This window comes from Solanum lycopersicum, chromosome 3, assembly GCF_036512215.1.
Source record: "Solanum lycopersicum chromosome 3, SLM_r2.1".
NCBI classification, from domain to species: Eukaryota; Viridiplantae; Streptophyta; class Magnoliopsida; order Solanales; family Solanaceae; genus Solanum; species Solanum lycopersicum.
The window spans coordinates 57,120,289-57,147,946 of NC_090802.1; the positions used below are offsets into that span (position 1 = coordinate 57,120,289).

Sequence of the window (27,658 nt, forward strand, 5' to 3'; positions counted from 1 at the left end):
TGTGTTTTAGTTAGAAACTAAATATTTTTTTATATAAACGTGTTAACATTATAACAGTTTTTTATACTATAAATTGTTCGTCATTCTTTTAATCTGCCTAAGCCAGTATAGGTTAGGTCCTAACAACAGTAAAAGTTATCAAATCAATAATAGATAATTTCTTCATATCACAGAAGTGTCAGCGTTATATTCCTTTTTGATTGTTGAATCTGAATTCATATGTCATTATTAAGTGGTGGGGAAGAAAGAAAATTAAGAAACCCGTAGAATAAGACATAATGGATTAAGACTTGTCCAGACTCGCTTTTGGTGCTGGAAAAAAAAAGAAATTTCCTTTTTATCTTCAATGAAATGATGATCTGTGTCCTTCGGTATCACACAGTTAATTTGAAGGGTGGTTATTCATACGAATAATCGAAAATCGATCTTCTCAATATCTTTTAAGTCGAGAATTTGCTTGATGCGATTTACATTTGATGTGTAGTTTGTAAAAACATTGATAAAAATAGTAACGCCTGAAAATTATTATGAAATTAAAAAATAATGATTTGTAACTATATATATAAAAATTATTTAAGTTACGAGTTATAATTTTTTTTTAAATGATAAATTAAATTAAGCAGTGTCATCTAAAATAGAAGGGTGAAAGAAGTTAGTAGTATTCAAAATAAGATGTTGACAAGGCACTACCCAATTAGTGATAGTAATAATCAAGTTTTAATTGGTTGAAAGGAAACTAAATTGAGTGTATTCAGGGGATAAATATGGCCGCCTTTGTCTGTTGCCAAACCTAATACATTTATCATGTCATAACTTGCCATATATATAGATATACTCTCAACAATCTTTTTGAAATTTCTTGTTTCAATTTAAATTTCCTAAACACTACAAAAGATTAAAACGAAAATATGAAAAGGTAAAGTAGTAAAATAAATGAATTGATCCAAGTAAAAACTGCCAACATATCAATATAAAGCAGTATGTATCAATTTATAGGATATAATTTTTTTAAAAAAAAATCCTCCAAATAAATGATGATAAATATTTAGAAAAATTACATATATACACAATTTTATTATATTTCCTATCATTTTTTTAATTATCGGATATATCACTTTGACGCAATGTATCGATCAAATATATCACTGTACGCGATGTATCGGCACGTAATACATAACTTCGATGTATTGAGATGTGTGTGATGTATCAAGACATTGATGTGAAGTATCCGAAAATGAGACGTGATGTATTAAGACGTTGAACAATGTATCAGCAAGACATTGAGCGATAAATCAGAACGTTTTGAAATGTTCTCGGATTCCCCTAAATTTTTTGTAATTTTAAAAAAATATAATTTAATTAGTTCTGAACACAATAGATTCATATAAAATTCCCTAATTGTGTCACTATTAAAAAAAAAGATCTCTATCCTTATTTCTAAAACTCTGTATCAATCAAACTATAATACATAAATTAGAATAATGAAAATATTTTCTTTTCCAATTCTTTTGATAAAACAAAGATGGGAACCTTTAGCGGCATGATTAGTGCATTTTTGGTTGTTGTGAGGAGCGACCTCATTTTCGGATTTTAGAGTAATCACTTATTTCTTATGTTATAGATATAATTATTTATTATTGTATCAAATGCCAACAAGTTATGTGACCTTTTAGTCACCAGAAAATATAATTAGTGATGAGTGACACTCTACTATGCTTATAATTAAGCTAAGTGGGGGAATTTTTTCTTTCTAAATAAAATAAAATGATGCTTAATTAAGCAAAGTGATTTTGACGTAAGGAAATAATTTTTTTTTCTTTCTAATCATCCATGAAATCGTCAATTATTCTAGTTGTACTGAAACAAAATGTTGAAGAATAAATTAAAAAACATGAAACATGTGGATATAATAACTATAGCAAGCATTTTTCATATTCACTAAGAAAAATCTCATAGTGACATTTTTATCAACTTCAGGACTTCTAGTTTTTAAAAGATAAAATAAAAATATGCAGCACGTAGAAAGAAATTATATACACCGCAAAATTTGCAAGGTCTCACGTGTGTAAAATAAATACAGCTAAGCTAGGATTGTTCATGGTTATGATTAACAATCAAATAAAATCGCAATTTGAATTAAATTAATTTTAAAAAAATTGATATTAGTTTAATTAGGTTTGGATTTTAAATTTTGAAAACAGATACTATTTAGTTTGATTTTGATTTTACTAAAAAATAATCCGAAAATAACCAAATCGAATTGATAAATTAGATATATAAATTTTATAATTATTTATATATTATTCATAAATAAATTTAAAATATTTTATTAAATTTTAATTAATTTAAGTCTTTAACTTTATCATTTTCTCAAGCCCGACACTTAAACCCAAGTAAAACAATCTCAAATTCAAGTCCATCAAAATCCATTTTAGTTTCTACGTACTCTACTTCACATAAAATAGTCACACACTTTAATATTGCTTAATTGCTTGACTGAACCGACATTAACTTTTCTGTATATTGTTCGTGTAATTGGTGTTTGTGTCTATCTAGATATGTACGCACTCAAAACAATTATCACTTTTAATCTGAATAAACCAAAAAAACTGAACCAAACCGAACCAAATCAACAATAACCAAACCGATGATTAATTTTATCGTTTGGCTTGGTTTGGTTTTAGAAATTCAAAATTCCAACTAGATTGATTTGATTTTAGTTTTAATCAATAACCGATTTAAATCGAACTACAAACAACCCTAAATACAACAATTAAATGCACATCAAATAATGTATAAATAACTTAATTTCTGATTTGATTATTAAATAAATGCACATTAAATAATATATAAATAACTTAATTTCTGGCATAATTATTAAAGTTCTCTGTAATATTGTACTGCATATATATTAGTGTTAAGAAAGTTAAATAATTTTATTAGCTGCGATTATTTCCAAAAAGTTGATAGTTCTGCTATTAGAGTGTGATGATACGCACATTCTTATACATTAGTTTGGAATATGTAAATATATTATTTCAAAAAATTGAACAAATTATTGTTAGGATTCACATAAAAATTACTTTATTCATGATCTTAAATATATCAAGTTAATTATAATTAATTTAATCCATTGTTCTTTTTTTGGATTATATCATTGCAGAAGATAAGCATCACGATAAATTTATTAAGAAACATAATATCCATGAGAATATTTTAATTATTAATTAAACACAAGGCAATTATATTTTTATATCAATATAAAAATTAAATCATAGTAGTAAACATACAAATTCTTCCATTTCTTATTTTCTTTGTTGATACTAGAAAATAAGTTAAACGTGAAACAATTTTCACATTGTTAGGTCAAAGAACTAAAGCCAAGTGTACCACTCTAATTATGTTGTATTAGGCTACATAATGATGAGCACAAAATAAAATTCTATGATCACTAAAAAACAGAGAGAAAAAATCACTTATTTGGAATAATTTGGTGGTTATTTTTGGATTGTTTCTTACTACTACTGGTATATTATATTACTCCTAATTTAAATCACATGTGATAAATTCATCCACAATTTTTTTTTTAAAAAAATAGAAAAATTAAAGGAGGAGCCAAAACCTTTGCCTAAAGATTTTTCTCAACCACACCTTCGCTAGCATTTTTTAAGCCACCCAAACCCATCCGTGTCATTTGATTCCACCTGTAAATTCATTATATTTTTCAATTTTAAGAAAAAAATATTTTAAAAATATATTTTTTACAGTAACTAACAAAAAGACATAAAAATAAAATCGTCAACAAAAAGCTAATTTGATTATCTAAATAGTAACTGCATTACATAAACTATCTTTGCCTACCGCTTAAAAAAAAGGAGTCTGTTTTTCTAATTTCTGAACAAAAAAAATTGATTTTTAATATATTATTTCATTTTAATTAAGCAATTTAAATTTATATAATGTCTAAAACTTATTTTAAATTATAAATTTTGAAAGTATATTTTTCTATTCCCTCATGCTTTGTCAAACACCACATAGATGGAAACAAATGGAGAGATTATTATTTAATGTTATATGTGTATTAATTTAATTATCTTATTTTGATATATATAAGTTTCGTTTTATGTCTTAATTTTATAAAAAAAAATTACTCCTAAAGTTTGTGATTTTCGAAATTTCTATAATAGGATGTCATTTAGATAAATTAAAATAGTAAATTTTTTTAGAGTAAATAAAAATTTTCAAAATGTATCCACATTAATATTCAAAAATGTAAATATTCTTTTTATGTATATACTCTAAACTCTGCTACTTACCATTTCGAGATTGATGAATCATAAGCTACATCAAAAATGCAGAAAGAGTTAAAATTCTTATAAATTACAATAATATTTTTAGCACTAAACACAGCACATCACTTCCAAAAAGATCAATTCGTATAAAATACTCGCTCCATTTGTTTCTATTAAAAACAAATTTCTACGTTCAGTAATTAAGGTATTTTATATATATTTAAATATTGAATAATAATGATACTATTATTTATTTTTTAATATTTATGTGTTTAATTTATATATTACTAGACATAATAAATGTACAATTTAATTAAAATACTTAAATATTAGAAAAATAGACATTTAATAAAAGAAAATCATTATTTAACTAAAAAATATGAATATAGTCCGCTAATGATATTAGAAAAATAGTTTATAATAGTAACTAATTAGTGTTTATGTCTAATAAAGGTGATGGTGATAGTTGTTATGAGAGAGATCAATAGTGTGGTAGAAACTAATGTTGTGGTATTTGTGATGGTGAAATTGAGTTAATGTCAGTAGAATTTGTTGTGCATATTTGATGATATTGGTGATAACTGACGATAATACTATTTGTGATGGTAGAGATGATTAATAGTAGATTTTGATTATAGTAATAATAAAATAAAAATAACGATGATAGTTGATAATAGTTTGTAATACTAACTACATACTTACGTAAAGTTATCTAAATGATATTAAGTCAATAAATAAGAAAAAATTCGCACCAAGGATAGATTTAAGCATTTCGATGGGAAATTGAAACATCTTGTTTCACCAAACAAATTAACCTTCTCTTATTTTCTGGTTATATTAGATTTTTTTTTTTTTTTGTTCTAAGTTGCATTTAATAAAAGATCACATGATGTAGATTAATTTTACAGCTCAGTTCACCACTTTACCTAATATTAAAATGATGAAAATCATGAAAAAAAGCCAAAAACTTTTTTAACATAAAGATTTTATGAAATCTCATCTAACTTTCACTTCCACCCCCACCCCCATATCCTCCCTCCTTCCTTACATGGTGGGGTGGCTAACACTACACTATTCCCACGTGCTTTCTCCTCTCCACTTATATAACACAATCCTTCCTTCTCCTAACAACCGAAAAAAAAGAACAATCCATTTCTCTTCCAATTTTTCCAAACGGATCCGACCCGATTCACCCCTCACATGGCCTTAGTTCGTGATCGCCGACACCTAAATCTCCGTCTTCCCTTACCGGAACCCTCCGAACGACGTCCTCGTTTCCCCTTACCTCTCCCTCCATCTTCCGTACCCACCGTCAACTCTACCGCCAGCACCACCACTGCTACAAATACTACGACGACCACCACTGCTTCTACTACCACTATCTCCATTTCGGAACTTGAAAAGCTTAAGGTTCTCGGTCATGGAAACGGTGGAACTGTGTATAAAGTCCGTCATAAGCGGACCTCCGCGATCTACGCTCTGAAAGTTGTTCACGGTGATAGTGACCCAGAGATTCGCCGTCAGATCCTCCGGGAAATCTCAATTCTTCGCCGGACGGAATCTCCTTACGTTATCAAGTGTCATGGAGTTATTGATATGCCCGGCGGGGATATCGGTATTCTTATGGAGTATATGAACGCCGGTACATTAGAAAATCTACTTAAATCACAATTAACTTTCTCCGAACTCTGTTTAGCGAGAATCGCTAAGCAAGTGCTTGGTGGATTAGACTATTTGCATAGTCACAAAATCATTCACAGAGATCTAAAACCTTCGAACCTTTTAGTGAATCGTGAGATGGAGGTGAAAATCGCTGATTTCGGAGTGAGCAAAATCATGGGAAGGACTTTGGATCCTTGCAATTCATACGTTGGAACTTGTGCGTATATGAGCCCAGAAAGATTTGATCCAGACACTTATGGAGGTAACTACAATGGTTACGCAGCTGATATATGGAGCTTAGGTCTCACTTTAATGGAACTGTATATGGGCCACTTTCCGTTCCTGCCGCCGGGTCAGCGACCGGATTGGGCTACTCTGATGTGCGCTATATGCTTCGGTGAACCACCAAGTTTGCCGGAAAATACGTCGGAAAAATTCAATGATTTCATGAAGTGTTGCTTACAGAAAGAGTCCAGTAAGAGATGGAGCGCTCATCAACTTTTGCAACATCCGTTTATACAGAGTATCGATTTGAAATCCACCTAAAAAGGGAAAAAAGCAAGCTAAAAACTGGAATTGGAATCCGAGTTACTGTAAATAGAACGAGATTCTTCTTCTTTTTTTTTTTGGTTCACTTTTTGTATATTCTTCCACTTTGAATCTGAAATCGAAATCAGAATCATCCTCTGTACTGGAAAAAAATGCTCCATTTCCACAGCTAAAATCATCTGTGGAATTTTGGGACCTAATGAATTTTAACTTTTCTTCCAGCAACTTCATCAAATCTGGCAAAAAAAAATTTCCTAATTCAAATTCAAACATATAATCATCTTTCATTTTTTTATTTTTGTATTTTTTTATTTTAAAAAATATTTTCTTATGTTAAAAATGAAAATGGTTAGGCGAGGAAGATGAGCTATCAAACAGGCTCGTGAATCATCATAATAATCCAACCAGCACTGAGCAAATTATAGCTGAAAAGATAAGAAACCTTTATTTTATTTTTTTTGGCTAATAAGGATTAAGCTTGATTTGATTTGTCGATTAAAAATAATATCTACAATACATATTATATTGTTATACCTTTTTTATTCGTAATTCTGCGCATAAATGATGCAAATGTGCGTTAGGAGAGGCTTGTCTTTATTAGTTGTCACGCTTGTATTTTTTTTTAATTTCTTTTTATGGTATGTAAAACTCATAGAACTAGAATATAAAATTGATTACATATATAGTTTTTTTTATTTAATTATTCTTAGAAGAAAAATGAAGTTATATATAATTACTCCATCAGATATGTTGGGTCTTACGAAATGTTTTCTCTAATTAGATTGTAAATGATGTCGTCCAATTCATTTTTAAAAGCGTTTAATCAAAATTTGTAAATGATGTTCATATTAATTTCTACAAAAGCTATAGCACAAAACTCGTCCTTTAATATAAATAAAACGACACTTTGTTGTGGTAGTTCGCTGCCTCATTAATTAATTACTTTTTAATCTTTTATCAATATCAAGAATTATCACTTTATTAAGTTTGTATTGGTAAACAATGTTATCTTAAATGTACTCCGGTCTCTATTTAGTTGTCCATTTTAGAAGTGTCATACATAATAATGCATCAATTATTATTATATGTTAGTTACAATTTTATCCTTAACTTAAAAAATTATGTAATTCTTCAATATAATAAATGTATTTTCTGGTTCGAAAAAAACATTTCTTACAACTTAATAGTACTAGAAATTTTCTAGAACTAAATAAGGATATCTTAGAAATTTCTTGATTTGATAAAATGGACAAGTAAATAAGAACAGATATAAAAAGAAATATGGACAAGTAAATAAGGATTAGGGACAAAGGGAGTATTAGTTTCCTCTATTCCCCTTTATTAAGACCAAACAAAAGTAACCAAACATAAATTTTGATGTAGTGGTGAAAGTGCTTGGCTTTTAATAAATTTATTTTGAATTTTGAGTCATATTAAAAGCATCACTCTGGAATAAATTTTAAAATGCCTAATTCAAATCTAATTAAAATTCTTATTGAAAAAAGAAAATGTTTAACAAGAGTAATTTTAAACTGATCCACAATAAATTTCTTTTACGTGCATCATTATTTTATCTTATAAAGTAGTTAGGTAGATTCCCGATTCCTTTCAAATGAATACGTTAAAATTTTCTATAGCCGTCAAAAAACTACAAAAATGTGACAGTGCCGTTTGGTCTATTGGGACAAGTTTTTATTTAAACAATTTTCCCCACTTGCGTAGTTGCTTTTGTAATGATAATTACAATGACATGAGGGCAAGTGGTCATGTTCTTGGAGCCTTCCTACTTATAAATCTATCTTAAATTTTAAAAAATATATATTTGATAACTTAGTTACAAATTAAAATTTACTTACTTGGTAAAATTACACTTAAAAAATTTGTGAAAAAAAATTTGTATTTATAAAATAAAATACAATTGAATACTAAAATTTTATCTTCGAACAAATTTAAAATCAAATCGAGTTCAAATTATAATTTCATATTATATATTTAAACTTTTAAAATCGACCTAACTTCACCGGATTGTTTTTAATAATGTAAGTCTTAAGAAGTATTCAAAAAATAAATAAATTCAACTGATTATTTCTGAATTAATGTCAATAGGTTTAGTATAACTTGGACTTAAGAGTGAGTCTACTTCCCTTATGTGCGGCAATAACAAACTATATATCTCCCAATAATATATATAATTCACATGTAAAACAGACTTTTAATTTCTCAAAAAAAAACAAACTTTTGTATAAATATTCCAGAGATTGAATATCACATAAGATATATATTTGTGGAATTTCTGTGCAATATATATACAAACATATATGAAGTTTGAAAAGTATCACATCAAATGTAAATTTAATATTCGAAATACAAGTGTTGGCTTTGAAAATACTGAATATTCAAATGGAGGATTTGCCCTCGTGATTGAATTACTGTAACCAACATGCATGCATTGTAGCAAGTTTTGAAACAACGACAAAGTTTAGAAAGAACAAAAACTCTTTCCATTCATTTTATATATTATCTAGTTTAGCTTGACATGAAGTTTATAACAGAATTTTTAAAAAAAAAAGAATTTATGGTTTAAAACGAGCGATAAATATTTGTATGACTATGAATTATTTCATTAAGGATAAAATAGATATTTTAAAATTAAATTATTTTGAATATTAAAATGTGTCATTTCTTGGTATCGATTACGATATAAAGTAATATAAATTGGGACATAGAGCTTTCAAAGTGTAACGAAATAAATTTTTAAAATTCCATTAGCTATAGAGTAGGAAATAATACTTTCTCCTTCTCATTTTATATGTCATCCTTTTCTATAAATAGCTAGATAACAATATTTTCTACTCCTTTCGCCTGATATTATTAGTCATAGTTTCTATTTTTAGAGTCAAATTATAAAACTTTGACTAACATTTTTTTATGTATTTTTTCATCATATTAATACGCAAAAATTGCAATTTATAGTACTTTTCATATAGTTTTAGAACATTTAAATTTTTTATTTAAAATATCGAATTAATGTGATCTAGTTTAACTTTGAAAATTAGTCAAATTGACTTTAGAAAAGCACAACATGACAAACAATTTCGAACGGAGGAAGTATTTTATAAAATTGATGCATAAATTACCAAATTTTGCCTATTATACCCTTGATAGAGTAGTTAATTAATCTTGTCACTTAAAGTTATTTAAAAAACATTAAATAAGAGTAGAAGAGTAACATTACATCATTTCTTAATGCAAGTACAAAATAAAAATGTAACATATAAAATGAGACGGAGAGAATAGTAAATAGGACGACAAATATTTGATATGAAATGAGCATATAATAGATTGTAAACAGTGCAAAAAAGAAAAATCATTGATAACGTATATAACTAAAATGCGATGATAGCAAAATCGAAAAATAGAGAGCTTTCGAGACAGCTTGAGTGAGATGTGGACAATGAAAATGGAAAATTGGGTCAGCTAAAATGGTTAGATATGTGTCTTATTCACCACCAGGTTTTTACTGATCGATGCATGAAAGTAAAATACAGGCGAAGCTAGGTAGGGGTAAGGAGATTTGATAAATCGACTTTGAAATATTAATTATACTATTTATATATATAATTAAAATTATTTTTTAATGTATACATTATATAATAGACAATGTTGAACTCTTTTTCACTTTTTCAGTTGTTTATTATTTTTTATATTTTAAATCTATTTAGTGAAAAATCTTGACTCTAACGCGGGAAAAAACATATTTCCCCTTAATCATTGTCATTCATTGAACTCCCAAAACCTCATATTATTATATATTAGTGTACAAAAGCCAAACAGAAATTTCATATTTACCAAAAATAATAAGGGATTTCCAAGAAACAACGACGTTGTGAATTTTTGACAAGGAACAAGAAAAGTAGATTATGTTGATAGACAGAATCTATTACTAAGATGGGTACGTTTTGGAGGTATTCTTTCAACTTGCCTATTTTCAATCACCAGCACCAACTATATCATGATCTATACTTGGTTTATTATATTATAACATCACTTTTTGAAGTGTTTTAGGGATTTGGGAGGAAACTGCATATCTAATGGGGTTGCTAACAAAAGTAGTAAAGTATTGTTTTAATTTGTTTGTCCTATCTTTATTTAATCTATCTCAGAAAAAATATTTATTTATTTTTTTGATGATTATTTAATTTCAGTTTTTCACATGGTATGTTTAAGATTTCCATATTTTACATGTCTATCTTTTATTTATGATCACAAAATTTAGACTCCGTATCAAGTTGTGTTACGTTGTTTGCACGTAAAGAGACTACTAGTAATAGATAATGCCCATTATAATAGTCTCACACGTCACAACTGAACTCTCCCAATTGAATAGTCCTCAAGAAGTCTCTATCATTCCCCACAATAATGGAGGACGTGAATTGAACTGCAATTCTTAGTACATAATTTCCTCTGTATGGTTACATGTTAGGCTACCTTAGTTTGGCCTTCGAGTTAAAAAGTAAAGAATTAAAGATCAATAGAAAATTTTCATCGATATCTATTAATTAATCAAATATGAATCAAGTGTTTTCAATAAAGTATACGGAAAAGGGCCTAAAATACCCTTAAAATATTGAAAATGGTACAAAATTACCCTTTATCCACCTATTAGCTCCAAAATGCCCTTTTCATCCACCTATTGGCTCCAAAATACCCTTGTCATCCACCTTTGGATTCAAAATTGACCACTTTTTTAATTGTTTTAAAATTAAACTATTTAAATATTTTTTAAAATACTTAACGTTCAACTATTGGTTATAATTTAATTTATTAATATAATAAATAAATCAACCCACTACTCACTAATTACTAACTAAATCTCACCCAATTAATAATTCAATTATAATATCAATATCATCATAAATACTACTAAAACACGATGAAATTAAAGATTTCTGAAAATAACATTCAAAATTATTCGATTCCGAATTGAAGCCCCAATTAAATATAGGTTGAGCCGCTTATTTAGGAGGACACTTTCTTTCAAGATTGAATGAGAAATTTATGATTAAAGGTAAAGAAGTAATACAATCCGAATTAATTCATGCATTTTTTTTAAAAATATAATTTTATAAATACTTATTATTTGTTTTAAAACCTTTATTATATTATTTTTAAAAAAAGTTACCTATGAAGTAACATCACATAATTGAGATGTAAGATTAATTAAGATAAACATAGTCAGACTTTTAAATTTATCGTTAATTTTATTTAGACACTTGAATGTATGATAATTTATTTCTATAGATATTTTCGCCTCAAACTTTAAAAACACTCAATTGGTAGTAGCTAATATGTTGTTGCATTAATAATGTGACAGATATTAATTAGAGGGGTTTAATTAGTAATGGGTGGTAGTGAATTGATTTATAAATTATATTAATAAGTTAAATTATAACAAATAGTTGAGCGCCACGTATTTAAAAAAGTATTTAAATAGTTTAAATATAAAATCGTTAAATAAGTGGTCAATTTTGAACCAAAAGGTGGATGATAAGGGTATTTTGGACCCAATAGGTGGGTGGGAAGGGTATTTTGGAGTCAATAGGTGGATGGAGGGTAATTTTGTACCATTTCCAATACTTTAAGGGTATTTTAGGACCTTTTCCGTAAAGTATATTAAAGAGAGGTTCACACAGGAGGGCGACTCAAATATATTAGTGGTCTAAAGTCAAAATTAAAAAAATTGCTAATAACTTTTTATAATCCATATAATATAATCAATCTATTTATTCTGACTTAATTCATCTCATGAATCGAAGAAACTTGGAAAATGATGGAATTTGACCGCTGTCTTAGAAATTTTATCTTCAACTTTGACGAGCCAGAAAACTCGACAAGTTTACAAGTTCAGTCATAATCAATATATAAAAAAGACTTTCGCTGCAATTGGATCTCGTACGATAAAATTGAGCCAAACTACACAATAAGCAACTTGTAGCAATATTGTCCAATAATGCCTTGAGACTAATAGATTTTCAATCGACTGATATTTCATAAAACAAGTTGGAGCTAAATAGATAGCTTCATGAAGGTCAAGAAGTGAAAAAGTTACAAATCAGCCAATTAGCATTAGCCAAGATGAAGTTGATCACACATGCAATTGGACCACCACAAGACTTTATGTCAAAACCTACTTCAAATAGATTGGTTATCTAACCACGAACATGTCGATCGATACAACCTCTACATCAAAGTTATTAATAATTATGTCAGAGAGTATAATTTCATGGGACAATATAATTATATCACCAATTATATTTGAGGGGTACGGTCGATCTCTAAGTATCGATTGATTTATATGATATTATATTATATGCTTTTTTAATTGAAAATATTTGAATAAGTAATATATTTTTTTTTTAATGATTCAGTTGTATTTCATTGATTTTTTTTTAAAAACATATTCGTATAGTTACTATGGGTGATGATAAAATATAACTTATGAAAACATGACCACCAATTGCATTGATTTGAGCTAATTATTATTTGACATATCATTTTACTTGTATATATAAAAAAAATTTAATGAAAAATATTCAATTGGACATCCTAAAAATCATATAATTCCGTTCCAATATGCTATCTATCTTATTTGTCAGCTTGGAAAGTTTAGCATCTTGATGGTGTACATACTTTGTCAAGTCTTTTCAATTGCTTAGTCAAGCTTGCTAGTTACATTGTTCTTCTATAGTTGAAGCCATTTTGATATTGGAAAATTTAAGAGGAAAGGTAGAAATTGTTCCATCGGTGCCGGAATTTATAAAAAGTAAAATTTGTATTGAAAAAATAATAATAAGACCAGAAAAAATCGCATAACATTCGCATTTATTTGATTTTAAAATATGAGTGTTATTATTACTTGTAAATACTTTTATTCATCTTTAAACATAAATTTAATGGCTCTTGAGCTTGAATCTTGAACTTGTTCTTGATTAATTCACATACAAGATTCAAAATCAAACTCAAAGGCCTTGAATCTAAGTATAAGTCAAGAATAACTTCAAGATCAGGCTAAAAAGCCCTTGAATTTATATTTGAAAATAGGATATATTGAGATTGTAACACTCATATTTAAAATAAAATAAATGTAATTTTTGCAATATTTTTATGGGATATTCGAGATGTCTTTTCAAATGAAATATAATACCTTTTATATAGATATGAACTAGGGTTTAGAATTGAGTAGTCTCCAATAATCTAATTAAGTGAAATTGAACACATTTTATAGAGGCATCTTATCCTTGGGGTGACCCAGTGATTTGGGCTTGAAACTTTCACATTAGAGGTCCCAAGTTTGAAACCCCTTATCTTGCAAAAGCAAGAAATTTACCTTCTGGATCGAGCTCGTCGCACCAAACACACGTCTAGTCTAGTAAATATGATGCAAATGTTGAACACCAAATATTTGCTATTACGAGTACAAGTGAGCTACTCATATGCGTATCCAGGAGGGGGTCATCGGGTTCACGTGAACCCATGCTCCCCTCTTGAAATCATATATAGTAGTATTATATTTTTTAAAAAGTATTTAAATATCGATGTGTAAATTCACACTTGAAGTATTGTATAATGTCGTGCGAAGATAATTAGATGCACCTCTCTAAGAGAAGTAAAAAATTTGAATCTTTCATTTGACAAAATGAAATTACACCGAATAAATTAATATCTTAAATTTACCTTTTCGTAATAATACATCCATTATCTCAAAATTCAGGCCTCTACAGCCACTCATAAGTTTAAATTGTATGAAGTAATATCCAAGGGTACTAATAGCCCACCATGCAGCCGGTATTTGCTGGTTCTTCACCATTAAATTAAGAAACCCTCTGGCACAAATGTAATACTCCCTACATAAAAATGATGTATTTTTTTAACGTATTTTTAATAAATACATTATCACACACCCTTTTAAAAAAAACTACTCTCTCCTAAAAAAAAAAAGGTGATCTACTTTCTTACCACTAATAAAATTCACTGGAGTAAAAAGTCTCTTTAATGATGATAAAAAAAAGTGATCTACTTTCTTACAACTGATAAAATTCACTGGAGGAAAAAGTGTCTCTTTAATGATATAAAACTTCATTTATTTTTAAAAAGAGTAATTTTAAAAAGGATATATATGTAATATGACTTATTTTTGAATGAGAAAATAATTTCTTTCATCATGTAAAAGTCTCTTGCGTAGCCGTTTTGTACAATCATTCTTGTTAACACAACAGTACATGACCACTGATTATCTTAGGTACCTTTTAATTTCATCGTTAAATTAGATTTTGAATCTAACTTATACAATTATAATTTAAGAGCTAATACATTCAAAGGAAGGAAACTTTCAAATATTATAAGAAGCTCAAGATTAAATAGGAAACTTTCAAATATTATAAGAAGCTCAAGATTAAATTTACTCATTCACCAAATATGAAACGTCTCATTCATCAATTACTTCATTGAAATAGCTTGTTTCCTTCAAGATTATTTTTTTAAAAAACGATAAAAAAGTATTAAAGGGAGTGGGGATAGGGAAATGACTTGTGAGACAGCTTCTTGACGTGGATATCATAAATACTCTTTCCGTTCACAATTTTTTGACAAATATACTAAAAATAGATATTGAAAATCAATTGTCAATTTAAACAAAAAAAAATAATTAGTCATTTTTTCAATTCTACCCTTAATTATGTAGATTTTTGTTATTCTTGGTATAATAGAGTTATATTAGTCAAATTACATCTTGTATTAAATTATTCTTGAGGAAAGTGCATGACCTTATTCTGACAAATAATTATGGACAAATGAAGTATAATTAAGAGTAAAAACCAAAAATGATGGAAATATGAATCAGCTAAAACGACTAGATGCACTATATATATTATGCCTCATAATCGATATGTGTTTAATTTTCTGATGCATGAATGTAAAACTATAGCACTTACTTTCTGTTTTTATTTACTCGTTTATATTTTTTTTATATTTGTTTTTATTTATTTGTCCATTTTAACAAATAAAAAAAGAACAATAATTTTTTTTAATATACCCTTATTTAATTTTAGAAAATCTCTAGCACTACTAAATTGTAATGTATTCTTTTTGAAATCAAAAAATATATTTATTATACTTGGAGAGTTATATAATTATTTAAATTGATAATAAAATTATAACTAATATATAATAATAGTTGATACCTTAATATGTATGTGATTTTTAAAGTACAATTAAATAGAAACATAGGGTGTTGGTAGCAGTAGCAAACAAGTTGGACCCTAGCTTGCAGTGGAAAAAGACTATTTACCGGTCCATATGTGTTTGCCAAATATATAAGAAAACATTAGTATATATGTATTCTCATTGTCATGCGCACTTCTTAATTAATTTAAATTTAGAAGTAATTTTCCCAAACATCATTAGTTTCATCACCATTCATCACTTTTCAGGGGGTTTTGGGGACTTCAAAGGAAGTTGCCTTAAAGTTCTTTTTTTAATATAAAAAAAATTAAAAATTTTGAGCTCTGTCTATATTATCTACTAAATCAATTAATTTATTGATTTAGAATTCAAGAACCCAACATGGCTTGCTTTAGTTTTAGCTATACTTCAGAGTACTGAATAGACTTCAAATGATCATCTGGTTCATTTATAACTTAGAACGAAGATAATTTTATTGGGTCTCTTGCTTTTTCAAAAAATATTTCTAGAAATAATGATTTTTACTGTGAGATCTTTCAAAATGCAAAACTAAAGTTGTCATTAAAAAAGAGACTATTAATTATAAGATGGACACAACATCGGAGCAATGCCATCGACTGAGAGTACTGCTGCTATGTAGATACATACACCAACCACCACATAAACATTGTCGCAATTTTTTGTAACTGTTCTTTTTTTAATCATTTTAAGTCTCTTACGTCGATTCTCATTAAATTAAATAATAAAGTCTTTTAATTTATCTTGTAAAATTTAAAACTTTATTACAATTTCAGTTACTACGTTTGTAAGGTGTATCAACTATCGAAAAATCAACCCCATAAAAGAAAAGAAAAATAGAAAAAAAAAACTCTATAAGCATATTTTGATTGTAATTAAGTCAAAGACATAAGGAATTCACAAAAGGTTAAATAAACCAAAAAAGAATCCACAAACATTAGCACCTCAAAATAAAGTTCGCTAAACTATACGTAAGAACGTTAACATTCATAATAAACGAAAATGAAAATTAATTTATATGTACACACACACATCAATTAATGACCAAAAAAAGAAACTTTATGATTTTAAATTAAATACTTTAGAAATTAGCCAGAATAAAACTTCACACTGTAATTAACCCAATAATGCAGCATAAATTCTGTGCTTATCTCTTTAAATTTCATTTGATTCTGGAGTAGACATAAAAAGATTATATTCCTCGTCCAATGCTATTTATTCTGAAACCACCTCATCTTGTCCAGCGGTTCGTATCCTGCAACAGCAACTAATTAATAATTCACTCCATCTATAAGACAAGCATTAAGAACAACAATAAAAAAAACTACTAGTAAGATTTTATAAACCATTAAATAAAGTTGTAACTGATCCATGGATAGAGGAAAACGAAGATCCGGAGAATTAGATTCAGAAGAAGAAGAAGAGTTTAAGGTTGAAGATCTCAATGAAGAAACATCAACCTCCATCAAATTATCTGCGTCTAATTGGAAGAATCGGTTGAAGCTGCTGCGGAATTACTCTACTCTCGACAACAGTAGTACTGTTAGTGTTAGAAATAATGGAGAGAGTAGTAGTAGTAGAAGCAGGGGACGCAGAGATCACCGATTTATTATTCGCCCTGATAATTGGTCAGTCATGCTTATTTAAGGAAAAAATAATCCAATAGCCTTTTGTCACGTTACTTTCGTTATCTTGATTTATATGACACATGATTATATTATTTTTTAAATAATTTGCATTTTATTTGGGTATTAAATTTTTATATCAAAATATTATTGGATTGTTTGATTTGAAGACAAGTTTTGATATGATTAATTATGTTCAGACGTGAGATTATTTATTAGTGAATGGGTCATTTTCAAATACCTTCCGTAAGTGTAAAATGTGTGATTAATAATATATTAAAAAAAGTATAAAAGGGCATTTTTGTCATTTAATTATTTATTTCGAAATAAGTTATTTAAAGCTACTATATAGCTAATTTTTTGTATTAATTATTAATTTTGTAATAAGTTTTTCTAAACTTTACAACTTAGCAAGAGATTAAAGGGTTCTAGAGATTTTTCTTTAAGATTATTTCATTTTTTTTCATTACATAAATGTGTCCCAAGTGTAATATCAAACCCCTTCCTCATTTTTTTTTTAAATTTAATTTTTTAATCCTTGTTTATAATTGGGCATTGGCGCCAAGGAAGCAACCAGTAAACCTCACCACTACAACGCCACTTTCCGGCTTAGATTAATAAATAAATCAGAATTTTGAATGCAGGTGGTACATACTGTGGACGCAATTCATTCTGATATGGGCGGTGTACTCCTCCTTCTTCACTCCACTGGAGTTTGGCTTCTTCAGAGGACTCCCGGAAAATCTGTTCCTTCTCGATATCGCCGGCCAAATTGCTTTCCTCATCGACATAGTCGTTCTCTTCTTCGTTGTCTATCGAGACTCTCATTCTCACTGCATGATCTACGATCGTAAACTCATCGCCATTCGGTTTGTACACTTTTGACTTGCGAAGTATCTTTGTTTTTAATCGCCGATTTTGATTGTACTGAACAGTCTGAACCCTTGGATAATTTGCATAGGTACTTGAAATCTCGTTTCCTCCTGGACTTGCTAGGTTGCTTTCCCTGGGATGCTATATACAAGGTATTCCCCTTTTTTTCCCTCTTTGGTTAATATTTTCCCCTTATATCACCATTGCCTTAGCTGATAGAACATTCCAATAGTGGAGGAGAGTTATGATAGGTTGAAATTTTGTACTAACATTGTGTTGCAATGATGAATCGTACCTGAATGGTGCTGAATAGTGACAGTAGATCCATGCAGTTTAATTTGGCATGGAGGTTTAGTTGATAGATTGATTGATATGTTATGTGTCACGGACTTAGTATTTTCTAAGACTCCGTGCCGCACTTGACAACTTACTCACGATTCTTTCACGATCTGGTAAGCTCAAGTAAGCCTTTTAACTCCGAACGCCAAGAGAATAAGAAGAAAGACAAAGAAAGACTTTGGAGGAGAGGACTTGTATTCGATTATTCAATTGATGGATGCATTTACAAATGAATGACCCTCTATTTATACTACTCCCTAAGGCCTAAGAAAAAATAAATGCTGCTATACAAGTCCCTAAGTACATGCACTTCAATACATGTTCTATATTCCTAGAATATGTCTCTAGCTCTTCCAAAAGGCTCCTAGAATTCTCTAGTCTGCCCCAAGAATCTAGAAGGCTCTAGAGTCTTGCACAAACCTCTCCAAGGCTCTAGGGCCGCCTGCCCCCTTCGTATGCTGCAAACTGGCTGGAAATGTGGCGGGACGTCACAATTATGGCTATGCTATTTTATACAGATGCGCTATAGTTATAATAATGTGTTATGACTTCGTAACTGCCATAGATATTTTATAGTGGCCTGCACCCAAAAACACCAAGTTGTTCTTGTTATCTCATTTTTTGCATTGGAGTAAATTGATTGCCCTGTATCCTTCTCTTTGGGGACAAATGAAGTGATCACAAACTAGTTTCTGTTATTTCACAGAATTATTCTTCCTTTCACTGACTTTGTAATTAAAATTTCCGGTCTAGGAAATTGAAAATTTAATTGTGGCATCTAGAAAATCCTTTCAGGATGTTTAAAGTGGTAATCGAAAGTTCGAGAACTGTGTATCTATCAAGTGTGAAGAACTCTCCCTTTTGATTATGGACTTGTCTTTTAGTTTTGTGTTCTCATCATTTTCTTCTTTGTTGAAGTGTTATAATCCTCTCGAAATCTGTAAAGGTCAATGTTTTAGTCTTGTACTATGATTATCAACAGAAATCTTGGTGAATCTGATGACTTTGAAGCTTGAATGTTAATTCTATTTATGCTAGATTAAGGACAGTTGTGCACTCCATTTAGTCTGTTTCCAAAGCTGTCAATAGCAACTAAATTGGCTTTTATGGGCTATAAAATGAATCATTAAGCTGTTTCCTGTGAACAGGCTAGTGGCAGAAAGGAGCCAGTTAGGTATATCTTATGGATTAGGCTGAGCCGAGCCCTTAGGGTGACAGAACTTTTTGAGAGGTTGGAGAAAGATATCCGCCTGAACTATCTGTTTACAAGGATTGTAAAGTTATTTGTTGTCGAATTATACTGCACTCACACAGCTGCCTGCTTCTTTTACTATCTGGCTACTACATTGCCTCCGTGGGAAGAAGGTTATACATGGATAGGAAGTTTGAAGATGGGTGACTATAACTATACAGATTTCCGAGATATTGATTTATGGACTCGGTATATCACATCATTGTACTTTGCCGTTGTTACAATGGCAACTGTTGGTAAGCTATTTTGCTTTTTCATGTCAAAGTTTACACTATATCAAGTTGTTGATTTTATCAATCCAGTTCCATCTACTTATTTTATACAAATGTGTAAAACAACAATCACATTTTACCCCCTTTTTTACTTGGCAGTATTATAGAAATCTTTTAGATTCATCTCAATCACAAGTGTGTATCATCTCATAACTTCTTTGCTTACTGTTTACCACTAAAAAAGAAAATTAAAGGAAGTATTAGCAAAGTAACTGAAGGAGTAAGCTGTTATATATCGTGACTCAGTTTATTAGGAATTACAGTTGAGATTAGTCAGGTCTAACTAACTATAGTAATTTCCATTGCCGGAGAGTAATAGTGACTTGATGCAAAGGTCATCTCTCTCATGAAGCCATGCTTCAATAATTCTGTGAAGAATAAAATTTTCATGGAGTTGAAGATATTGAGAAATTCAGATGCAACAGGAATGATTGTACTGCTATTGCTAAGGACTCTGAGTTATTGTTTCTTCCGTAACCTACACAATTAGATATACTGAAAATGCAACACATTAGTGACAGTACAAAGAATTTAGCTTTTGGAATATTCTACCACTCAACTTATTACCTGGTATTATGCCTAACATATATAGCTGAACTCTTGGCTCTTCTGTATTATACAGCTCTAAGGCTGGTAAAAGTGCTATTAGTAAAGAGACTCTGAAGTAGAATGGTTTGGATCCTAGAATTTTCTATCATGACATTGTTCCTTCTTACTAGATCCTAATGCTAGATAAATCTCCAGAAAGACAAGCCAATTTACTCTCTGCAATAAAAATAATTCCTATGAGATATACTGGAAAGATTTATGCAATCCTTCCTCTGGTCTGTGCTAACAACTCAAGATATTATAAAACAGTCTCAAATAATTACAAGTAGGAAGGTATTGTTAATGAACTGAAAAAAATGTCTCCCTTTATTAAATATTTTAGATCAAAAGCTAAGGCATACATTTTAGGAACAATATCTGGTTCTGGTACTACTGGCTTATAGGTAACAACTTCTAGTTAATTCTTAGAGCAGTATGAACTTGGAAAGGTTACTTTTCTAAAAATCATGGTCCGAGTATAATGCATTTTATTGTTCTCTTATGCTATAGGTTATGGAGAAATTCATGCAGTAAATGTAAGGGAAATGATATTTGTGATGATCTATGTCTCTGTTGATATGATTCTCGGTGCCTACCTGCTCGGTAACATGGCAGCATTGATCGTAAAAGGATCCAAAACTGAAAGGTTTAGGGATAAAATGGCAGATCTTATAAAATATATGAACAGAAACAAGCTGGGGAAGAGCTTAAGCAAAGAGATCAAAGATCATGTCAGATTACAGTATGAGAGCCGTTATAATGAGTCTTCTGTTCTACAGGATATTCCAGCTTCAATTCGAGCTAAGGTATTGGAAGAAGATTTTTTTATCTTTTTAGTCTCTACAATATCTTGCTCATTGGCCACTGTAACCAAAGGAAAAGGGAAGATCAGGGAAAGAAAATGTTAGAAGTAGAAGTATGATTGTTTAGAATGCTGTTGCCCCAATATATGATTCTTCTTGCAGATTGCGCGGAAGTTATATGAGCCCTACATCAGGGGAGTCCCACTTTTCAGAGGTTGCTCGGATGAATTTATCGAACAGATTGTAAGTTCACTTAACAACAGAGAAAAGGAGTTCAAACTATTTTCATTCCGCATTTCTTTACAAAAGTGTCTCTGGTTCACTTATTCTTGCATCTTTGAGGAATAAATGTGGAGTCAAATCCTTATATAGTTTCTGCTTATTTCTCATCAAGCAGCTCTCCTTAATGTGATTCAATCTTGCCTGGTACAAATGGATATGCTCCTATATCCCAAGGGTTGTTCAATCTACTGAAACAGTGATCAGTTTTTTCAGAACTTTGGTGTTCATGCCTGCTTACATGCACCCCAATTGTTCCACCAGACTACTAATGCATTTTCTTATATCAGGCTGTATCCTATTTTATCAGCAAGAATAAACAAAATAAATCCATCCTATATCAAGTCCATTTCATAGTGATTATGGAATAGTTATCTCCTTTTAGCTTGAAGCAGATATGTAAATAGCTAGATGAGTTGAATTAAATGCAGCTCCTTTTCACATTCATCATACATCTTTAAGGAAGATTTATCTGTCCTTTAGAGCTTTATACGATTTCTATTTAAAGCTCTCAAGTTCTTGCCCAAAATTTTATACTTATCAGCTGTTTCCTTCCTCAAAATATTACAACAACCAACAGTTTTGTGCTTATTTGGTTAATGATTAGTCCAATTCTTATGATTCATGTTTACGTCAAATTAGGGTGTATTGTTTGCTAATATCCCCGAAATTGAAGCTGATAACAAGTAGTTGTGAAAATGTGAAGTTTATAGTAGTGAAGAGTTATCCTCACCACATCTTTGTTCTTTTGTAGGCAATCAAAGTACATGAAGAATTTTTCCTTCCAGGGGAAGTTATTTTGGAACAGGGTAGCATGGCGGATCAACTGTATTTTGTCTGTCACGGTAAAGTGGTACGATTTCCATCTTTAAATTCCATATTCATTTTAAACAAGATGCTAAAAGGAATAGTTCCTAAACCCAGTTAGAGAGGTGACATGGAAGTAGTAGTAGCTATAGCAATTAGCTACAGAAGTTAAGCCCAATTAAAACCAAACTGAGAGGATGATGAAGGAAGAAGGGAAAAAGAGAACAAGGAAATGAAAATGAACAGCAAACAGAAAAAAAGATTCAGCATACAAAGTTTCTGTTTCCTCCTTCCTACGCCCTAAATGTTTTGTCATCTGCATTATCTTGGGAAAGTTGTTCTCCAGGTTAAAAGTAAGGACTTCCAGTTTAGGTTGGAATTTTTTTTTGTTTGTCTTGATACTCATGGCTGTTTGTGATTCTTCATTTTGGCCTTCCAAACTTTATAGAATATGCACAAGTTGGAAATTTTTTTGATGCAAAGAAATCAGAAATAAGTAGAGGCAAAGATAGACTAGGAAAGTTGGTTTACTCTCCTAAAATTTAAAGAAAATCACATCTTTGCTATTTTGTTCACACCAATATTTATAGGTGGGGTAATTTTCCAAACAATGTAAAATCTAGTTCTCTTGCAAACAAATCTGAAATTAAATAGACATCTTTGTGAAATTAGTGGATGCCTGTTGCTGATGCTTAGCTTGCCAAAAACAGCATAAGTAATGAACTCCACTACTCTGTCATTGTCCAACTCTCCCTTAATTTGGTCGTGAGAAATGATTTATCCATGTAAATGTGTGGGAATAATAGTAAAGAACTACAGATACAAGGTTATGTCTATTATGCCATCTGAGATAGTTATTCATAAAACTACTAGGAATAGTTCCATTTTTTGCAGATATAAGATCAGTTGTATCAGTGATACTAAAATAAATATGAACTTGAAGGGAAGGATTTTATTTCAAGGATTGAATGAGTTGTCAAAGAACTTAACAGGGTCTCAATTTCTATTACAATCAGACCTAACATCCTTATAGTATAATAATTCACTATAAAAGCCTAGTTTTTCTCTGAATAGATTTTTATGCTGTATTTTCCCTCTCTATAACAGTCTTTACCTGTAATATCAACAACCATCTTTACACCAATACACTCAATACACTCTTTGTAAAATTACCATTTATAACAGCCAAATAAGATTTAAATGACTAATTTTGTTATAGGTGTATAACAAGAAGTCACTATAAAAGCCAAAAAAATCTCAAAAACAAACAAGGTTGTTATATAGATATTTGACTGTATGTGTATTAACTGTTTGTTCATATTTTTATTGTCTACAGGAAGAACTAACAAAATCAGAAGAAAATGAAACTGAAGAATCTCTCCTGGATCTTCATACTTACAACTCTGTTGGTGAAATTTCAGTTCTTTGTAACATTCCAGTCCCTTATACAGTTCAAGTTTCTGAACTATCTAGACTACTACGAATTGATAAACAATCTCTAGTGGAGATTCTGGGAATATACTTCTCTGATGGTCGTGTGATCATCAATAACCTCCTTGAGGTTCGGTCTTTTCGTTTTTAATCTCTTATTGTCTTCCAAATTTCTGTTTTTTCTTTTTCAAATGTTATGTTAAGCAGTAAGCAACTCAACTGGACGTAGGTGTTTGGAAAGGTAGCATTTTTTTTAAAAATGTCTTGGGTGACATTTGGAAAATGACAGAAAGGGCCATTTTCATCTTATGTGATATTTGGAATTTCTCAGGGAAGAGAGTCAAGCCTTCGGAGTAAGATATTGGAGTCAGACATAACACTAAATATTGCAAAACATGAATCTGAGCTGGCCATGAGGTTGAACTGTGCTGCTCATGATGGAGACTTGTATCGACTGAGTCGTTTAATTGGTGCAGGAGCAGAGCCTAACCGAACTGATTATGATGGAAGATCACCTCTGGTATCGATTTTTAGCTTATATATGTGTTGAGAAGTCTTCTATCACTCTTACAGTTTCCTCTCACATTAATTTATTTATAGCTTGTTTCCTTAGCTACCTAATATCTATGTCAAGGTTAATTATAAATAAGCCTTAATAAACAATATGTACATATTCATCTTATAAGCACTTCCTAATGTATTCCCAAGAATCTAGAGTCATATAGTTTTCGATGACCTTTCTGTGACTGGAAGAGACAATCAGAAAGATTGTCCTTTCTTCTTTTTTCCTTGATAATTACATTAATTTTTATCTCACTGTTAACTGCACGAAGATTGTGCACAACTTACATCATAGCTATTACATTAGAAAAACTAACTAGCTCTGTAGGTAATTAATAAACTCTTTAGCATCTTGTCTAATTCAAAGAGATCTTCCATCTTACACCAAGATCCTAAAGACAATTTAGTTATAGATAATTCTCGTATCTGGCTCTGTTTTGCCTTCAAAGCACCTTTTATTCCTTTATCTCCAAACAGACCACCAAATGCAACCAGGGATGGTTTTCCAAATCTTCTGTTTGCAATTGTCTGTACCTCCACTTTTCCAACAGAGAAGTAATTCCTTGACTGTTCTAGGCATGACCCACTTGACCCTAAAGATACAAAAATCATATTTAACAACTGTAGAACAGTCTCAAAGTAAGACTGAGTTCAGATGTTTTTCAACAGTTGCTTAAAGTAAATCCATACAGAATTTAGTATCTTTGTTGATATTCTAAGGTGTTGGATATAGTTTCATATGTTTAGTCAAAAGGTGGTGATGAAGTCTTCTTTGGTATGCTGTAAATACAGCATCTAGCTGCATCCAGGGGACATGGAGATATTACAGCTTTCCTTATCCAAAGAGGAGTGGAGATCAATGGCAGAGGTAACTTCTTTTCCTCTTTCATATTTACCTGGCTCATCTCGCTTGACTTAAATTCTTCAATTTACCTGTCATTGATGTTTAGTTCTCTCCCCAAAAGGAATTCTCATAGAACCTTATCTTAACAGATAACTTTGGCTACACTCCATTGCTTGAAGCAGTCAAGAATAGTCATGATCATGTGGCTTCTTTGCTGGTGGAAGCTGGGGCACTTCTAGGTATAGATAATGATGGGACTTGCCTTTGTGAGGCAGTTGCAAGAAGAGATGTAGAGTATTTGAGAAGACTTTTGGCCAACGGCATCAATCCTAACTCCAAAAATTATGATTTTCGAACACCACTTCACCTTGCTGCATCAGAAGGATTGTATCCAATTTCAGTATTACTGTTAGAAGCTGGGGCTAGTGTCTTTGCGGTGGACAGGTACTTTCAGGAATTTAATTCACTTATTATAGTAAAAGAATAGAAGTAGGTGTATTATCCTCTCTTAGTCTTGCTTGTAAGGTGTAATCATACATGATCAAGTTTAATGAGCATGAGAACTGCACATAATATCTATTGTAAGTTCATCTGTCCTCTAACATGCATAATATTCATGTAATTGTAGCTTATTTTTTCTTATATATGCAGTTACATTTGCTTTACTAGAAGAGTCATTTATGTAGTGATTAATTTTTTGTTTCATACGCGAAATGTTTGTTCTCTCTGTTACAGCATAAACAAATTTACTTCTTCATTGAGGTCTTTACAGGTGAATGGTGGAGTTTCCTGATAAATGCTGCTCGATTTTTAAATTTCCACACAAGAATTGCACAAACTACTTTTTAGCCATTTAATTTACTCTTCTTTATTGTGTCACTATTTTCAAAGACATTTGCTTACGATATGATTTCTAAATCCTTGATTGCTACATATTTAGCGAAGTACTATCATCTTCTTGAACACTCAAAATTGTTATTTGCATACATATTTGTAGGTGGGGAAAAAGTCCACTTGATGAAGCTCGAGTAGGTGGAAACAAGAATCTTATTAAGTTACTGGAAGATGCAAAGGGTAGTCAATTATCAGAATTTTCTCCAAGTTTTGGTAGAAGTCAAGGTAATATCACAACTGAAATCTTCTCTCTGTATAAATAGACGGAAAACCAACCAGAGAGGTAGATGAATTAGGCCGACGTGACCTTTTGGAAAAAATAAGGTAGTTTTTTGATTTTTCAAACAAGAGTTTGAGGTCTTTTTATTGCTTTATTTAGTGAGTGCAAAGATTCGTGTATACCTAAAATTGCCATTTTTGGAGTTCTCCATAATCCACAATCCATGTATCACTTACTCTTGTTACATCCTGTAACATGATTTTTAGATTTCTAAGCTGCAGTTGTAATAGACAGATTTCCATGAAGTACAAGGAATTATCAATCAGTTCTGATTGGCAACACGCGACTAACAAAAGCCTCCAAAAACATGGGTTCTGTACAGTTTGGAAAATTGTATTAAAAGGTTGCCTATCTTTGAAAAAAAGCAGTAGTCTCTTTATTGGTAAGGTGCAAAAACAAACAGCAATGGAGGGAAATCATGAATCTACTATTAAAATAGCTGTGTTTTTTAAGGAACTCAAGTTTTGTATGATCTATTCTGTGGTGTTCCAAGTCTTTAATGATTTGTTTCCCTCTCAATCATAAACTGAGCTAAGTAATATTTATTGGCATGACAGATGAAGGACAGGGAGTTAAATGCAGAGTGTTTGCTTCAGAACCTAAGGAACTCAAAGACGAGAGAAGAAAAGGAGTCGTTCTATGGGTACCTCAAAGCCTTGATGAGCTCATTAACACAGCGAAGGAGCAATTAAGAGTTTCATCAGCAAATTGTGTAGTGTCAGAAGATGGAGCCAAAATCCTGGACACAAACATGATCTCTGATGGCCAAAAGCTGTTTTTAGTAAGCGAATACACATGAAGTTCTTTAAAAAACAGCACTATTCAACATATTGTAATATAGTTGTAATATGTAACAGCTGAGTAATTTATGCAGTATAAAAACCTAATGTTGGAGCTTTCTGGAAACTCCAGACTATGAACTCTTATCACTGTGATTAAAATCAGCATGAAAAGCAGTTGGTGCTGAGGAGAGCACATGGTTATCATCTCATGTATACATTTGTTGATGAGCTTGAACTTAGGATCTGTATAATAATTGTGTAATCACC

The 27,658-nt window shown here is 30.4% G+C and overlaps 2 protein-coding genes and 1 long non-coding RNA gene across 3 annotated transcripts; 2 read left to right on the forward strand and 1 right to left on the reverse strand.

The window, feature by feature from the left end:
- Positions 1 to 5,425: 5,425 nt before the first annotated feature.
- On the forward strand, positions 5,426 to 6,724 carry MKK4 (MAPKK). Its single transcript, NM_001247666.2, has one exon. It carries the CDS (start codon positions 5,493 to 5,495, stop codon positions 6,498 to 6,500), a length of 1,008 nt encoding a protein of 335 aa, NP_001234595.1. The 5' UTR covers positions 5,426 to 5,492; the 3' UTR covers positions 6,501 to 6,724.
- Positions 6,725 to 16,729: 10,005 nt separating this feature from the next.
- On the reverse strand, positions 16,730 to 17,380 carry LOC104646480 (uncharacterized). The gene is made up of 2 exons (XR_740596.4): positions 17,108 to 17,380; positions 16,730 to 17,016 (listed from the first exon to the last, which is right to left on the reverse strand). It is a non-coding gene; the product is annotated as an uncharacterized lncRNA (long non-coding RNA).
- LOC101248180 (potassium channel SKOR-like) lies at positions 17,133 to 27,515 on the forward strand. The gene is made up of 13 exons (XM_004235235.5): positions 17,133 to 17,389; positions 18,031 to 18,255; positions 18,348 to 18,411; positions 19,747 to 20,086; positions 21,221 to 21,516; positions 21,676 to 21,756; positions 22,547 to 22,645; positions 23,936 to 24,160; positions 24,362 to 24,550; positions 25,384 to 25,459; positions 25,585 to 25,879; positions 26,433 to 26,554; positions 27,167 to 27,515. Exons 1-13 carry the CDS (start codon positions 17,133 to 17,135, stop codon positions 27,406 to 27,408), a joined length of 2,511 nt encoding a protein of 836 aa, XP_004235283.1. The 3' UTR covers positions 27,409 to 27,515.
- Positions 27,516 to 27,658: the final 143 nt, after the last annotated feature.

Coding starts and splice junctions, on each gene's coding strand:
- MKK4 (NM_001247666.2), top strand. CDS start 5,493: ATGGCCTTAGTTCGTGATCGCCGACACCTAAATCTCCGTCTTCCCTTA.
- LOC101248180 (XM_004235235.5), top strand. CDS start 17,133: ATGGATAGAGGAAAACGAAGATCCGGAGAATTAGATTCAGAAGAAGAA. Junction 18,256..18,347: donor CGTAAACTCATCGCCATTCG/GTTTGTACACTT, acceptor TAATTTGCATAG/GTACTTGAAATCTCGTTTCC. Junction 20,087..21,220: donor TGTTACAATGGCAACTGTTG/GTAAGCTATTTT, acceptor CTTATGCTATAG/GTTATGGAGAAATTCATGCA.